Source organism: Fusarium tjaetaba (genome assembly GCF_013396195.1).
Source record: "Fusarium tjaetaba strain NRRL 66243 chromosome Unknown NRRL66243_c0000145, whole genome shotgun sequence".
In the NCBI taxonomy this organism is placed as follows: Eukaryota; Fungi; Ascomycota; class Sordariomycetes; order Hypocreales; family Nectriaceae; genus Fusarium; species Fusarium tjaetaba.
Genome location: NW_023501341.1, coordinates 18,616 through 34,023, shown reverse-complemented (window position 1 = coordinate 34,023; position 15,408 = coordinate 18,616). Strand labels below are relative to the sequence as shown.

The window sequence follows — 15,408 nt, the reverse complement described above, 5'->3', positions numbered from 1 at the left end:
GCTTTGCTGTGGCTTTCAGCTGAAGTGGATTATCTTGCATTTCATAAGCAGCCAAAGTTCTATTCAGGGGGCTGTGACGACGGAAACGCCTTGGCTGAGTATAATTTCTCACCATAAGCTTTTGGGTCATTGATCAGTTCGAGGTCTAGATCCGCCATTTGATTGAGTCCGTACGGTAATTATCGTTATTCAACTTGGACAAATGTTGTTTACCTGGGCTAGGTAATAGCTCAGTGTTGCAGCCGCATCCATGTCCATTTCTGCTGCTGTTGCATCGTTCTCGTCGCCGCCACTATTTCCACGCTCCACTTTCCGTCACCCCGGCCCTGCAACAATTCGTAGGACTTGCGATCTCTAGTGACAAAAAGAGTCGCCAGATTGTGCAAATATTGGGGACCTCCTTGGTAGGCTTATTTTAGCACCCTCCGTCAAAGAAACTTTGATGTCCCAAAAATATACCTACGCCAATACGATGTACAACAGATACGGCCGGCCCCGAAAAAGATGAACCAAGCCAAGAAAAAAACACTGGACATCAAATCACAGAAAACGAGGGATCTACGGACTTCAGTTACAGTCTATCACACGGTGCCTGATCTTGGAGTTACCTAGAAAAACGCCACAGCCCGTATCTTTTCAGCCGCTTCACGAGCTCAGAACAATGGGAGCAAAGCAACAAGGTCAATTCTCCCAAGCCCTTGGTTTCTGGTGTCAGTCACTGCCAGGGACAAAGCAGCAGCAGCAGCAGCACCAGGACAGGGTCCGGTGCTTGTCTGCAAGAATAAAGCCGTACAGTAACTTAGCCAAGCTTAGCTCAGGTGCCTAGGTTCCCCCTGGGCCCCCCCTGTCCTGGCGCTGGACATCCACCACACCTAACCAGCCGCCTCCTCTCCTCCACCGCTACAACTGGAGACTGAGAGCCCGTGAAGTGAATGCACTGGCTTTGAGCGGGATCCTGGTTTAGCAGACTGCTCAGCCTTACTTATTAGTCGCGGTGAATGGGTCCCTTTTCCCTTGTCTTGGGCCTTGGTCAATATTTATTACTGGAGGTAGGGTACTCCGTACTGTATGTATTTGGCTCAGCTTGGGATATATAACTTTGGTCCTCCCCCCTCCCATCGACTGTTCTCTTCCTGCCTGCATTACCTACTGGTGCTGCATCTTGAACTTTGTCTGCAGGCGTGGCTGTTCGTGTGCGTGCTCGCGTGATTACCACCCTCTTATATATTTAAGAGTATTTCGTAGACAGGCGGACTTGTTGGTTCGTCTTCCCACGCTCGCATTACACCTACGTACCTATACACGGAAACGAAACGCCAAATCATGAGAAGAGGCCTTTGGAACTGCTTAGAACTGAGGATTGGACGACCAAACATTGCATCTTGCTGCCCATAAACGAAACGATGAACCGAGATATGAAGCTGGATGTTGACTCCGTCATGGCCGACCAACTTCAAGACAAGAACAGCCGCTATGAGGGCTACTTCGCCTATCGACCACTATCCAACCTGCCTACACCGCCCCCAAGCTCTCGCAACTCATCCGCGGCTCAATCACCACGAACTACACTCGACGATGGAGAGCCATTGATCCCTCGATTTCGAGGTAAGTGGTAGCACTAGCACGGCTGGCAGAGGATTTAAGCACTGTTGATGTGTAACATCACGTTGTTGGTCTCCTGTTATGTCACCCAGCGTACAAAGCTTGTTTTATGTTTTACTAACAGACTATCCCTATAGGCCCTGCAATCCACCTTGTCAACCTCATCCCGTCATCTGCCTCTCTGGCCACGGCCTCTGTCCCTCTTGTCCAGGCCATCCTGAGCCGCGCCAATCTCCCGATTGAGACCGTTGCTCTCGCAGTATGCATTCTCGATAGCCTCGACTCCCGCTTCGCCCGACGATGGCGCCTCTCGTGCCCCCTGCTGTCCGGCTACTTCTCCTCCACGTCTAAGCGACACACTCTCCCGCCGACGCCCATCATGCCTCAACGACAGCAGTTACACATCGACTCAGTCAACCCCGAGCTCATCATTTTGGCAGCCCTTGTCATTGCGGTCAAGTTCATGGAGGATCCTCAGGAGGCTTCTCAGTACTATTGCAAGGCCTGGGGCCGGGGCATGTGGTCACCCGAGCAGCTCAACACCACCGAGCGATGCATCATGGAGAACCTCAACTACCGCATCATGCCCCTTTGCGACGAAGATTGTCTGACGGATGCCATGGTGGATATGCAATATGCCGCCCAGCAGCCCCAGTGGGACATCAACGAGCATATGCCCGCGGATAGTGACGACGAGAGCGACGACAGCAACAATCACAACAACTATGTGCCTAGCCATTCCAGATCAAAGACACTCGGCACAGGATCGGCTGTATTGGGGCTAGGCCTTTCTCTAACACCTGTCGACACCCCGACTGCCGAGGCCAGCCACTCGACTACCCCGCAACCGTCAAGGCTCTGTAATGACTACTTCAACCATTTCCAGGCACGAGAGGATTAAAAAGGATAAACGGCGTTCTTTCTTCACTTTGGGCATTACGAGGCGTTACCGTGGATACCAACACATTTAGCGACTTTTTATGGATTGTTTTGACAGCGACTCGACTCGATCCGGCGTGATAGGCATCTTGTTATGTGTTGTTTTGGGAATCAGTCCCCTTTCATAACGCTCCTGATTGGACGACGGGGCACGAAATAGCATTGTTCTATATACGGTGGCATTCAGGGAGAACTTTGAGTTTCTATAATCAAGGAACAAGTTTATTGGGATTGATTTGGATTGATTTGCAGCTGGCTTGCGCCTCCTTTGCATCATAGGTTGAATTCAGCATGGATATGGCATCTGATCTGAAGCTAGGATTACACATACCCCTTTCCGTATATTCTAGTCAATAACTACGTACTTTTTAATGTTCTATAAATGGCTCCCGGTCCCATACAAGTAACTCCGGCCCTTGGCATAACAAATCAGGCGATATCATGCCAGCATTTCTCAGGGGGGATCCACACTGTTGACGTTGATGTCTTAGCTAGGGGTTCACCGCATGGAAAAACTCGTGATGTGGTTTTTGTAAGTCCGTATACTATGCTTGGATACGGGAATTTATGCCGGCTTGTTGGTTTTATTGTAAAGTATGTTGAAGATATGTGGTATTGATTACTGTATCGAATGAGAGGTGCAGTTAGAGACCTACCTAATCTTATGTTGGAATTGGCCGTATACTACTCAATCACCCACCCCTCCCCAATTTATAGACTATTATATTAACGAGGAGCTCATTCATCATTTCGCTTCTATATCTAGCTACAATGGCTGAGTATCGTAGGACACCAATACATTTCCTTAAGGACTTAGCCTCTTCAATGTCCACTCCTCTTCCTCACCCTCCCGTTCATAGACGAACCTGTCGTGAAGTCTACTCTCCCTTCCTTGCCAGAACTCGATCCTATCCGGGATAATTCTCAGTCCACCCCAAAACTCGGGAACCGGGATTTTCTCCTGCCCCTCAAAACGCTTCTCAACGTCTTTGACCCATCCCTCCAGCTGCTTACGGCCATCGTCATCTTCACCTTGTGGCTCAAGTACTTGACTCTGTCGACTAGCCCATGCGCCGATTCTGCTTCCCCGAGCTCGCGTGTCGTAGTATGTCTGGCTTTCTTCACGGGAGATCTTCTCTACCCGTCCTTCAACATGGACTTGACGCTGTAGGGATTCCCAGAAGAACAACATCGCAGCACGGGGGTTAGTCGCTATATCAGCTGCCTTGCGAGACGTGCCCAGGTTGGTGTAGATGACAAAGCCACGGTTGTCGAGCTCCTTCAGATACACAGTGCGAGAGGAGATACGACCTGAGGGGAGAGAAGCTGTTGAGAGAGTGCATGATTCAGGATGATCTACGCCAGAATCATTCTCCTGGGCACGGGAGAACCATGCGTGGAATTGAGGGATAGGTGATGTTGGGTTTAGCTGTGAGCGAACGAGAGTTCCTTTGGTAAACTGCTCGGCTTGCCCTGTTGCCTGATGGCCCGCGGGGGCGACTATGAGCTGTTAGTAAACTGCCCCATGAACAAATAGTGTTGTAAAGAGAAGAGTCATGATGGCAAGACTGGCGGGGTGACGTTGAACATACAGATGAGCTTCGAAGTATCTGCTGAATGAAGCGCCATTTTTGCAGTAGAGAACAACCTAGAGCTGAAGTTAGGTATTGGAAGACGCATTGAAATATATATGAGTCTACTGTAGGAAATCATGCGATTTGACTCACTGGACGAACTTTGAGGCATACGATGGAATGGTATGTTTAAGGGAAAGAAGGTACGTACTGCGCTATCGGCGGGTAGTGGAGTCATGACATCTTCGAAGTGAAGGAAGTTTCTATATGCTAGTTACCGGAACAAACATTGAGATTTCAGGAAATGATCCATCATTCATAGCACAACACGAACTGTAGATGGATAAACACAACAGTATCAATATCCAAGAGTTATAATGTTAAGGATTTCGCCAATGAACTCATGAGTGTCTGCACTAACCGTCTCATGATATTCACGCCACGAAAACCAAAGAGAAAACAGGCACGCACACGAAACACACGGAACGCACGGGTGAAATAATAAATAAGTATTAAATTAAATAAACGCATACGACGATACGTATAGATATACATGATACATAACATACATAAAACCGAACGCCGACGACGTGAGTCGCACCTCATTTACACATTCTATAACATCATATGTCGTTCACGGGCATCATCTTGGAATGCTTGCTAACGCACGCCAATTTCTATCCGGCTTTGAAAAAAGCAAAAATTACAAAAAAATCCGATCATATCATGAAACTTTTCAAATCCTTTCCGACTCATGTATACGTTTACGAATCAGCCATAACTAACGCCAACAGAGCCATGCGGCAGTAGAGGCCATAGCGCATCTAAACATCGTGTTAGCAATGGGATCAACATGTCGTAGGAATCAGTGCTTACCTGTCGGAAGTATGCAGCCCGCTGGTCGAAGTCGACCTCCTCGGCAACCTCCTCGTTGCGAGGGAGAGGGTGCATAACAATTGAAGAGCTCTTAGCATGCTTGAGCGAAGCGTTGTCCACTCGGTAAGAGTTCTTAACGCGCTGGTACTCCTCCTCGTTGGGGAAGCGCTCCCGCTGCACACGTGTGCAGTACAGGACATCACTACGAGCCAGGATCTCGGGTGTGAGAGTCTCAGACTCGCAGAGAAGTTGGCCGGAAGCAACGAGCTGCTCTCGGACCTTAGGTGGCAAAGCCAGAGCCTTGGGGGCGACTAGCTGGACCTGGACGTGGTAATGTCTCAGTAGGTATACAAGAGAGTGCACAGGTCGGCCATAAAGAAGATCACCCAGGAAGGTGATGGTCAAGCCCTGTACGGTACCCAACTCCTCACGGATGGTGAAGAGATCAAGGAAAGCCTGCGTGGGGTGCTCCTTGCTTCCGTTGCCACCATTGATCACAGGGACAGGGCTGTATTTCTCAGCAACATGGACGCTGGTCTCCTCAGGGTGACGGAGAACAACAGCATCACCATAGCAAGCCAGAGTACGGAGAGTATCCTGGAGAGTCTCACCCTTCTGGACAGAAGAGTGAGAAGTGGAGATGGCGATGGTGCGTCCACCAAGACGTTGCATAGCAGCATCGAACGAAGCCGACGTGCGAGTTGAGGGCTCGTAGAAGAGCGTGGTCAAAACGCGGCCTCGAAGGATGTTCAAGACACCTTCGCGCTGGACACCAAGACGCATCTCCTGAGCAACGGTGAAGAGCAGGTGGAGATCAGCTCGGCTGTAAGACTTGACGGACAGGACGTGTGTGTTCTTGAACGACGAAGGCTGAGCCAGGAGCTGCTGCAGAGAAGAGCTGACCAGGGGCTGGAGCTGGAGGCCAGGGGCGAGCTCGTCAACAGGAGCAGCACCACGAGCAGGCGAAGGCAGAGTAGCGCCAACAGCACCAGTATCGACACCGCGGAGACGGTTCAGAGGCTGAAAGCCACCCAGCATGGACAGGCGGCGGGCTTGGGGAGAATCGGTGGCTTGAGCGATCGAGGTGGTGGGCTTGACTGGGGGCGACATAGGAGGAGCGATATGCGAAGACATGTCCTTACCCTGAGGCGAGACAGGCAAAACTTCACCATCAAGACAGACAGTGGTGTTCTGGAAAGTGACTCTTTGGACAGATCCACGCATAGTCCGACCCACAAAGGGAGACCAGAAGGTCCCAGGAGCCACGGTGTAGGGGCGATCAATCTCAGCCTCAATGGTGGTACCGGATTGATCGTGGAGCTCGAAGATCTCCATAGGGTTGGTGTAAAGGCGTTCCTTGATGTCGTCAACAGTCAAACGACCCTCAGCAACTGAAGTGAGTAGCAGAGGGAGAGCATCAGAGATACCCATATGAGGATCACCCTTGTGGCCGAGCGAAGTAGCCAGGCGGTAAGGCAGACTACCAATGGAGAACACATCAATGGTCGACATGTGCTGCCAGAGTGCCTTCTGATCAGCTACAGTGGGCAGACGCTCGCACTCAGGGTACTCGTCACGGTTGATGTACAGAGAGTAGATCGAGACGTCGCAGGTGACTTGGAGTCCCTTGGCCTTGCTAAGGGCGATAAGCTTGATATCATCCTTGTTGGTGACCGAAGTAACATGAATGCGACGGTTGTGGAGGCTGGCAAGGAGGAGAATAGAGGCCAAGTCGGTCAGCTTAGCATCGGTGACGATAGGCTTGTGTGTAGGCCAAGAATCGAAGTGAGCAGTGACAGCAGCAACCTTACTGATGTTGCCAGAGAGGTGGTTGAAAGGAATGAAGAGTGAGCCAACCTCGCCAGTAACATGGCTGATCTGATCAGCATTGTCCGAGGTAGCGGCCACAGAAAAGTTGTAATCACAGTAGCCACCCCGTCGGCTGTTCTGCTGAGCGGTCTTCAAAGTGAGGGCATCAGTGATGGCGCCATCAACACCCAGAGGCATAACCCGGATCATGCTGAAACCAGCAGAAATAGAGGCCTTTGTCACTGTCTGAAGGTCATCATTGCTGGCAGTAGCGATACCTGGAACAAAAGCTGCGATGTTGATTAGACCAGGCAGCACGATGGTACGGTGGCTGGTCTGGTAATCGCGCTTAGAAACCTCAAGCTCGAAGTGGCGGGCAATGGCCTCAACGAGAATTTTGGCGTTCTTGACGTTGGTAACGAGAGGGATCTGGTAATCAACAGCCATACGTCGAGTCTGGTAACCCTTACTCATGTAGTTGGCAGGACGACGGTACTTGTTGTTGGAAGGCAAGTTGATGTACAGATCAATGGTGTTCTTGGCCAGATGCTGGGTGAGAGAGAATTCAGAGCTGCGGTCCTCCTCCTTACCGAGAACCTCAAGGTATTGACACTGAACGCCATGCTCCTGGAGGAAATCGGCGGTACCGGAAGTAGCAAACAGCTTGTAGCCAAGCTTCTCAAGCTTCTGGACAGAAGGAAGCATCTCACGCTTGTCCTTGTAAGATCCAATGGACAGGAGGATGTTCTTCTTGGGGATCTTGAAACCAGTAGACATCAAGGCCTTCAGATAGGCCTCATTCTTGTCAACACCGAAGCAAGCAACCTCACCTGTAGAGGCCATCTCGACACCCAGTACGGGATCGGCACCGGAAAGACGGGAGAAACTGAATTGAGGGACCTTGACACCGACGCAGTTGGGGGCAAGATCAGTGGGAGGGTAGGCCTGGAAAGGCTGGCCCATGATGGCCTTGGTGGCCATCTCGATCAAGTCAACACCCATGACCTTGGATACGAAGGGGAACGAACGTGAGGCACGAACGTTACACTCGATGACCTTGATGTCGTTGTCCTTGGCAATGAACTGAATGTTGAAAGGACCAGTGACGTTGAGGGCCTGGCCAATCTTGCGAGTAGCCTCCTCAATACGCTCAATGGTGGTGGCTTCCAAATCTTGAGGAGGCAAGATAAGGGTAGCATCACCAGAGTGAACACCAGCGTTCTCGACGTGCTCGGAGATAAAGTGTCCAATAACCTTACCGTCCTTGGCAACGGCGTCCATCTCAATTTCCTTGGCATTCTCAATGTACTTGGTGATAACGACAGGGTGCTCCCGAGAAACTTCAGCAGCCTGGTCCAAATAGTTCTTGAGATCCTTCTCAGAGTAAACTGTATTCATAGCAGCACCCGAGAGGACGTACGAGGGTCGAACCAGTACGGGATAAGAAACAGCGTTACAGAACTCCTGAGCTTCAGCAAAGCTAGTAAGCTCCTTCCAGGTAGGTTGATCGACCTCGATGCGGTCCAGCATACGAGAGAACTTGTATCGGTTCTCGGCATTGTCAATCATCTCGGGCGAAGTGCCCAGAACCTTGACACCAGCGCGGTGCAATGGGAGTGCAATGTTGTTGGGGGTTTGACCACCCATAGCACCCAAAACACCGCTTGAGTTCTCCAGCTGGTAAATGTCCAGGACTGTTTCGAGGTTGATGTTCTCGAAGTAAAGCTTATCGGCTTCGTCGTAATCTGTACTAACCGTCTCCGGGTTATAGTTGACCATGATTGTCTTGAAACCGGTAGCGCGAAGGGTTCGAATAGCTCGGACTGAACACCAATCGAACTCGACTGATGAACCAATGCGGTAAACACCAGAGCCGAGGACCATGACACCATGATCGTCGAAGTTGACATCGTGATCAGAGGCATTGTAGGTCATGTAGAGGTAATTTGTAAAGGCAGGGAATTCAGCAGCGACGGTGTCGATCTGCTTGACGAAGGGCTGAATACCAGCCTCAAGTCGCAGGCGACGGACAGCAATCTCGTTGGAGCTCCAGAATTTGGCGAGCTGACGGTCACTGAAACCCAGACGCTTGGCCTGGAGAAGGATAGAGGGGCTGGTGGTGATGTCGGTTGTGCTGTAGCAAGTCATTCTCTTAGCGAAGTCGCTCAAGCCCTTGAGCTTGCGAAGGAACCACTTGTCGATCTTGGTCAATTCCCAAATCTTGTCAACAGTGTATCCCTCGTGCATGGCGTTGGCGATGGCAAATAGACGCTGGTCAGAGGGGGTCTGGAGCTCATCTTCAATGCTCATAAGGGCCTCCGTCTCATTGAAGCCGAGGTTGTGGAAATCAATGGCTCGGATGGCCTTCTGGATGGCCTCCTCGAAAGATCGACCAATGCTCATGACTTCACCCACACTCTTCATGGAGGAACCAAGCTGAGTGGACACGCGGGTAAACTTCTTGAGATCCCATCGAGGCATCTTGACCACGACGTAATCGAGCGAGGGCTCGAAGCAAGCACAGGTGGACTTGGTGACTGAGTTTTTAATCTCCTTGAGAGGAATACCAAGACCAAGCTTGGCAGCGATAAAGGCCAGAGGGTAACCTGTAGCCTTAGAGGCAAGAGCAGAAGATCGAGACAGACGGGCGTTGACCTCGATAATGCAGTACTCGCGGGAAAAGGGATTCAGGGCATATTGAATGTTACACTCTCCGACAACGCCAAGATGACGAATGACATTGACAGCTGTTGTTCGCAGCATATTGTAGTCTTCATCAGACAAGGTCTGCGAGGGAGCGACAACAATAGAGTCACCGGTGTGGATACCGAGAGGGTCGAAGTTCTCCATGTTACAAACTGTAATGCAGTTGTCTTGAGCATCACGGACAACCTCGTACTCGATCTCCTTCCAGCCCTTCATACTACGTTCAATCAGAACTTGGGGACTGGCGGCGAAAGCTTTGTTGCAGAGATCCATGAGTTCCTCATCATTGTTGGCGAAGCCACTGCCGAGACCACCAAGGGCATAGGCAGCACGCACAATGACGGGGAAACCAATGTCCTTTACGACGTGCATCGCCTCGTCGATGTTGTTGGCAGAGGCGGACTTTGCACACTTTTCGCCAATAGAGTCCATGCTTCGGGCAAAGAGCTCACGATCCTCCGTAGTGATGATAGTGTCGATCGGAGTACCAAGGACCTTGACACCGAGAGACTCGAACTCATCCTTGAGCTGGATACCAACTTGAAGAGCGGTCTGGCCACCAAAGGTCACATAGATAGCATCAGGTCGCTCATACTGGATGACCTTTCGAACGAAGTCGGCGTTGACAGGGAGGAAGTAAACCTTGTCAGCCAAGCCCTTTGAGGTCTGGATAGTGGCAATGTTGGGGTTGATAAGAACAGTGTAGATACCCTCCTCCTTCAAAGCCTTGATAGCTTGGCTACCAGAGTAGTCGAACTCGCCAGCTTGACCAATGCTGAGACCACCACTGCCAAGAACGAGGACCTTGCGAACGGAAACGCGAGGGTGAAGACGCTCGTTCTCTTCGATGGTGCCGCCAGGGAAGCTGACAGGGGCCTTGAGGAGCTCGGGCTTCTCAGCGCAATTGGCCATGGTGTTAATGAACACATCAAAGAGGAACTCGGTGTCGCGAGGACCAGGGGTGCTCTCGGGGTGGAACTGCACACTGAAGTAGGGCTTCTCAGTATGGAAGATACCCTCGTTACTGCCATCATTGGCGTTGACGAAGAGCTCTTTCCAGCCATTGGTCAGGCTGTCAGTGTCGACAGCGAAACCGTGGTTCTGAGAAGTGATGTGGCATTTTCCAGTAACCATGCTGGTACAAGGAATGTTGTGACCACGGTTACCGAACTTCATCTTCTTGGTGGTGGCGCCAGCAGCACGGGCGAGGAGCTGATGTCCCAAGCAGATACCAAAAACAGGGATTTCGTTCTTCTCGAGGACGGCAGCGATGTTCTTAACGACGTTGTCGAGCATAGCGGGGTCACCGGGACCATTGGAGAGGAAGAGACCGTCGAACTCGTCAATGGCGCTGGCGATATCGTAGTCCCAAGGACAGACAAGGACCTCGACACCACGCTTGAGGAAGCACCTCAGCTGATTAAACTTCATACCGACATCGAGGCACAAAACACGGATAGTACGCCCAGATGGGTGCTTACGGGCGACCGAGGTCGGAGGCTTGTAGAGCTTGGGAGCCTTAATGGAAACTACATAGATAATGAGCATGCGTCTTCGAGTTTGAAAACGCTAAGAGACTCACCTTCGGCCACCAAGTTCTTGGTGTTTGGGTTGACCCATTCGACCTCCTCAAAGTGGTCGGTGGGCAAAGCAGCCAAGGCATCGTCAGCCTGGCCGTTGGCAGAGCCATTGGTCAGGCCACGGGTCTCAAGGCGCATCTTACCCAACATGCTACCCTTCTCACGAATTCTCTTGGTCAAAGATCGAGTGTCAACACCGTACATGGCGGGAACGCCCTGCTCCTTGAGCCATGTGCCCAGAGAGGATTTGGCCAAGAAGTGGGAGAAGTCTTCGCCAGCATATGAAGCTGTGACTAGACCGGCAATGTGGATTTCGCTAGACTCGAAGTGAGCTGGCAGATCGCCGAGGAGCTCATCCATGGCCTCGCGCGAGGGAACACCATAGTTTCCGACAAGAGGGAAAGTGATGACGAGGATCTGGCCGCGGTACGAAGGATCCGTGACGGACTCAGGATAGCCAACCATACCCGTTTGGAAGACCAGCTCTCCAGCAATGCTCTTCTGAGCACCAAAGCTGTAGCCCTGGAAGGAGGAGCCGTCTTCAAGCTCGAGGCAGACGAGGCCATCATCCTCGGCGCCAGTCTGACGCGCAGAGGCGGGAGGCTGAGGAACCAAAGCCATTGTAATGGTTATGGTAAGGGTTTAGATGTGAAGCACAGAAAGAAACAAAAAGCTCCGGCGCTGGGCTATATCAACAAATTACCCAAAGAAGCGCGGGGCAACGACGTGGAGGGGTCGTCGCGGGAGGACAGGGAGATTGCGAGCGACGGGCCGGCAAGTTAACTCGTTTTCAGAGCTACCCTGGTAAGGTCAGAAGCTACCTCGCAATCATCAGCCTCAACTGTAGGTAGAGGAGAAGAGGATGTTGGAGAAGAGCGAGGGTTTGGGAGGAGGAGAAAGAAGAGAAGGAAGGCTTCTGATGAGAGCGGCCTTCGAAACTTTTTTTTATCGCCGGGGCTGCAGCACAGGGTGCTCCCCGCTGTGTAGTGCTATAAGCTCTAATTGGCCAATTGAGAGATGGTTCCCTCGATGCGGCCAATTGCAGCATTCCATTAAAATCTGCAGGGACACTAAAATGCCCCGCCATGCCTTGGCCAAACTTCTCAAGCCTCTCCACAAGCTGCGCAACAACCTTTCATCATGACCGATCGTTCATCAAAAATGGTTGGACTTGAGCCTCGAGAGTGGGTTTGTTGGATCAGCGGTCAGGGTTTGGCCGCACTGTCGATACGGGCCAAGGCATTGGAAATTTCCTGTCCGAGTGCCATGGCAGGTGGTGGGGAGACTTGTGAAAGACTCCGGTAACGGAAGAAATATCTACGACATGTGCGGCTTGGAGTTGTCATGACAAAGTCTTTAACGTGGAAAGCAATGCATTGCTAGATGCGCAGGCAGCCGCTCTGGAAGCTGCAGAATGCTTAAAAGCTTTCAGCCCGTAAGCATAATAATAACGCTTACTGTGAGAAAGTGCTGCAGTCAGCCACTGGTGCAGCAGGACATACTTTTTTCAGCCGGCACTCAGCGTCCCAAGATCCATGATCGAAAAAGCTCGAGCCCAGGGCGGCAGTGAGAAAAAGGCGCTTTACATCACAGGCTAAAACTTACAACACCCACTTTCCGCTCAGCATCCACCTCCACAGCTTGAAAAAAGATTTTTTTTTCTTACATCTGATCTTGCTATGATTGGATTAGTTCATGGTGATTCTCCACCTCAGTCACGGTTAGCCTCATGCAAACCGCCAAAACCCGATATACAGGTTCACCAGCAAGTATCCTGGCATGAGGTTCGTGCTACAGCATGAACGTCTCAACAAATATGGAGCAGAGAATGGTATGCTCCGTTGCAATCGAGGATACATACATGCAAATCCCCCATACGTTATAAATGTCACAAGCTCGAATGTCGAACAGAGTGCCATTGTTTCATGTAGACAAATTTGACTTGATCGATTCGATGAAAACTACCTAGTACTTTGTAAGATTGCAGGTTCGCAAAATTGATGTAAGGTAGCCAAAAATAAACGTAAAATCATATATACAGGCTAGACACTTTTGGCTTTTCATTGCTAGTATTCCTGAAGCAAGCTCCTCAACGCCCTGAGCAAAATCACCAACTACACATACATTTCTCCTCTTGAACCGCCTCGAAAGTAACGCTATTCTCATAGCAATATTGCTTCTAATCTGCCAGTTTGTCGAGTTCTCAAGACCAAGCCAGCCCTTATATCATAAAAAAGAAGAAAAAGTGTTCTGGTATTCGTTAGATGAACTGGTCAGCTTGACCCAAAAGAACTCCATCTGTGTCTATAAAGTCTTGCAACATATCTACGCCTTCACGTTCTTTGTGTCACTCAGTAGTCATCTGAGCCGTCAACGTTAGGGCATAGGAGGAGCCCCCATATTCGTGATCTTGGGCGTCCTTTGTGCTGTCGGGCTGGCCTGGCTTCCCATCATGCCAGGCTTCTGGCCGCCTTGTGTATTCATACGGTAAGCTGGTTCTCTCTTCGGGTCAATTCCGGGGAAGACAGCCTGTAACCTTGAATACAGGTCCCTTATGCTATTGATTCGCTCTTCACGGTCAGCGACCGGGTCGATGTTGTTGTCTGCACCTTCAGGTCCTACAGCTGGGGCCCGGAGTTTCAGCGAAAGAGTCAGAGCAGGGGCAGTGAGGTATGCTGGACAGGGCGGAACTTTAACTTCGGGCTTCCGATCCGCAAGTGCGGCCATATACGACAAGTTTGTTTGCAATCTCCTCATACATCTGAGGCACGGTTAGTTGTGTCAAGTAATTTGTTGTCTAAATGAGAACTCACTGGAGATAGTCCTGCTGTAGTTGCGTCTCCTCGTCTGTCGGTTTTTTATCGGCAGGGTTTCCAGCTGCAGCGCTCTCCTTCTTCAGTTCTTGTTGGGTTGCCTGGATTTGTATAGATTCATAGAGAAGCTCGTGGTTGATATCGAGCAACAATGCGAATCGTTCTTTATCTCGAGATTCGGTACCGGGGCTCAGCGGAGCCGCTGCTAAAGTTCCATTGGCAGCCGGTCCTTGATTTGTAGAGAAGGTTGGCGTCTGGGGTGTCGATAATCCGGCAGATACGGGTTGTTGGGACTGCTGCTGCCCTTGCGCCTGTGCCGGAGCTTGTTGAGTCTGCTGCTGCTGCTGTTGCGACTGTGGTTGTTGGGGCTGCTGGTTCGTGGGGGTCTGGCTTTGAGAGTGAGGCTGAGGAGTCGGAAATTGACCCTGCTGCGAAGGCAGGGCATTGTTTGGTGTTCCTTGTGCGGCGCTCGGGGGTCTTTGAGGGGTCGATACCTGGCCCATACCAGCGGGGTTAGCAGCTTGCTGTTGTTGCTGCTGTTGCTGTTGTTGTTGTTGCTGCTGCGCTTGAGCCTGCGCTTGCTGTTGCTGTTGCAATCGCTGCATCATTTGAGGATTCTGGGGCATCCCGGGTTGGTTCATCGGGAAGCCTTGCATGCCTCCGCCCATCATATAATTTGGCGCAAAATTCTGAGGAGCGACCGACGAGGGAACGACTTGACCGTAAGGGTTGGCAGCGAACTGCTGTTGGAAACCTGCCACTATGCGCAATCTGTTAGTCAGGTGTGAAGAAGGAGTGCTTTGCCGTGTCGCATATCGTTTTGCGCCGCGCTTCTTCTTAATGATGCCTAACCACAGGCTGCCCACACATCGTTAAAGAGGCTGGAGCTGTTTACAGGAGCATTGGAAGCAGGTGCGTCGTGAAAGATTCGATCGGAGATTGCGCGTGAATGAAGAAATGGTACCTACTCTGACTATTGGCAGCCATATGCTGCATTCCTGCGTTTGGCATCATGCCTCCTGGACCAGCACCCATCATTTGAGGATTCGCGCCAGCGTTAAAGCCTCCTTGAGGCGTCATGCCGGCGAACTGCTGCTGCTGGTTATACATCATCTGCTGAGCGGCTGGCTGGGCTCCGGACTGCTGCTGTGGGGCAGGGTTGTTGAAAGAGGGAGCAGCATTGTTGCTAAAGCCGTAGCCGGCGGAGTACATGGCTGTTTGTGAATATGAATGTGACTGTGACTGTGACCTGGGCTGTCGCTTTCAGGGCGTCAAGGCGTCAGTGCAGCGCTTCAAGCGGCAGCGCGTGCTGTACTGGCTGTGCTGTGCTGTGGCAGCGGCAGACAGCACCGTATAATAGTGGGAGGGATGTGTTGGGATTGCGCGTGTGTGAGCGAGAACAGGCTTGTCGTTGGCTGGCGACGGAACACGAATGGGGTCCAATCAGTCGGTCAGTCCATCAAGAGGAGTGACAGGAGGTCGTATGGCGTGGGATCGGGAGGCTGGGCT

The 15,408-nt window shown here is 51.3% G+C and overlaps 4 protein-coding genes across 4 annotated transcripts; 1 reads left to right on the top strand and 3 right to left on the bottom strand.

Annotated features, from left to right (window-relative positions):
- Nucleotides 1-1,439: 1,439 nt before the first annotated feature.
- On the top strand, nucleotides 1,440-2,503 carry FTJAE_7244 (uncharacterized protein; the record flags this gene model as incomplete). Its single annotated transcript, XM_037353942.1, has 2 exons — nucleotides 1,440-1,605; nucleotides 1,740-2,503. The coding sequence occupies 2 exons, from the start codon at nucleotides 1,440-1,442 to the stop codon at nucleotides 2,501-2,503; spliced, it is 930 nt and encodes a 309-aa protein (XP_037205651.1).
- Nucleotides 2,504-3,346: 843 nt separating this feature from the next.
- Nucleotides 3,347-4,170, bottom strand: FTJAE_7243 (pyridoxamine 5 phosphate oxidase; the record flags this gene model as incomplete). The annotated part of the gene is made up of 2 exons (XM_037353941.1): nucleotides 3,347-4,041; nucleotides 4,134-4,170. The coding sequence occupies 2 exons, from the start codon at nucleotides 4,168-4,170 to the stop codon at nucleotides 3,347-3,349; spliced, it is 732 nt and encodes a 243-aa protein (XP_037205650.1).
- A 709-nt stretch (nucleotides 4,171-4,879) lies between these two features.
- Nucleotides 4,880-11,707, bottom strand: FTJAE_7242 (URA2-multifunctional pyrimidine biosynthesis; the record flags this gene model as incomplete). The annotated part of the gene is made up of 3 exons (XM_037353940.1): nucleotides 4,880-4,939; nucleotides 4,992-11,035; nucleotides 11,089-11,707. 3 exons carry the CDS (start codon nucleotides 11,705-11,707, stop codon nucleotides 4,880-4,882), a joined length of 6,723 nt encoding a protein of 2,240 aa, XP_037205649.1.
- A 1,755-nt stretch (nucleotides 11,708-13,462) lies between these two features.
- On the bottom strand, nucleotides 13,463-15,111 carry FTJAE_7241 (CYC8-general repressor of transcription; the record flags this gene model as incomplete). Its single annotated transcript, XM_037353939.1, has 3 exons — nucleotides 13,463-13,847; nucleotides 13,900-14,659; nucleotides 14,868-15,111. 3 exons carry the CDS (start codon nucleotides 15,109-15,111, stop codon nucleotides 13,463-13,465), a joined length of 1,389 nt encoding a protein of 462 aa, XP_037205648.1.
- Between the last annotated feature and the right edge of the window lie 297 nt (nucleotides 15,112-15,408).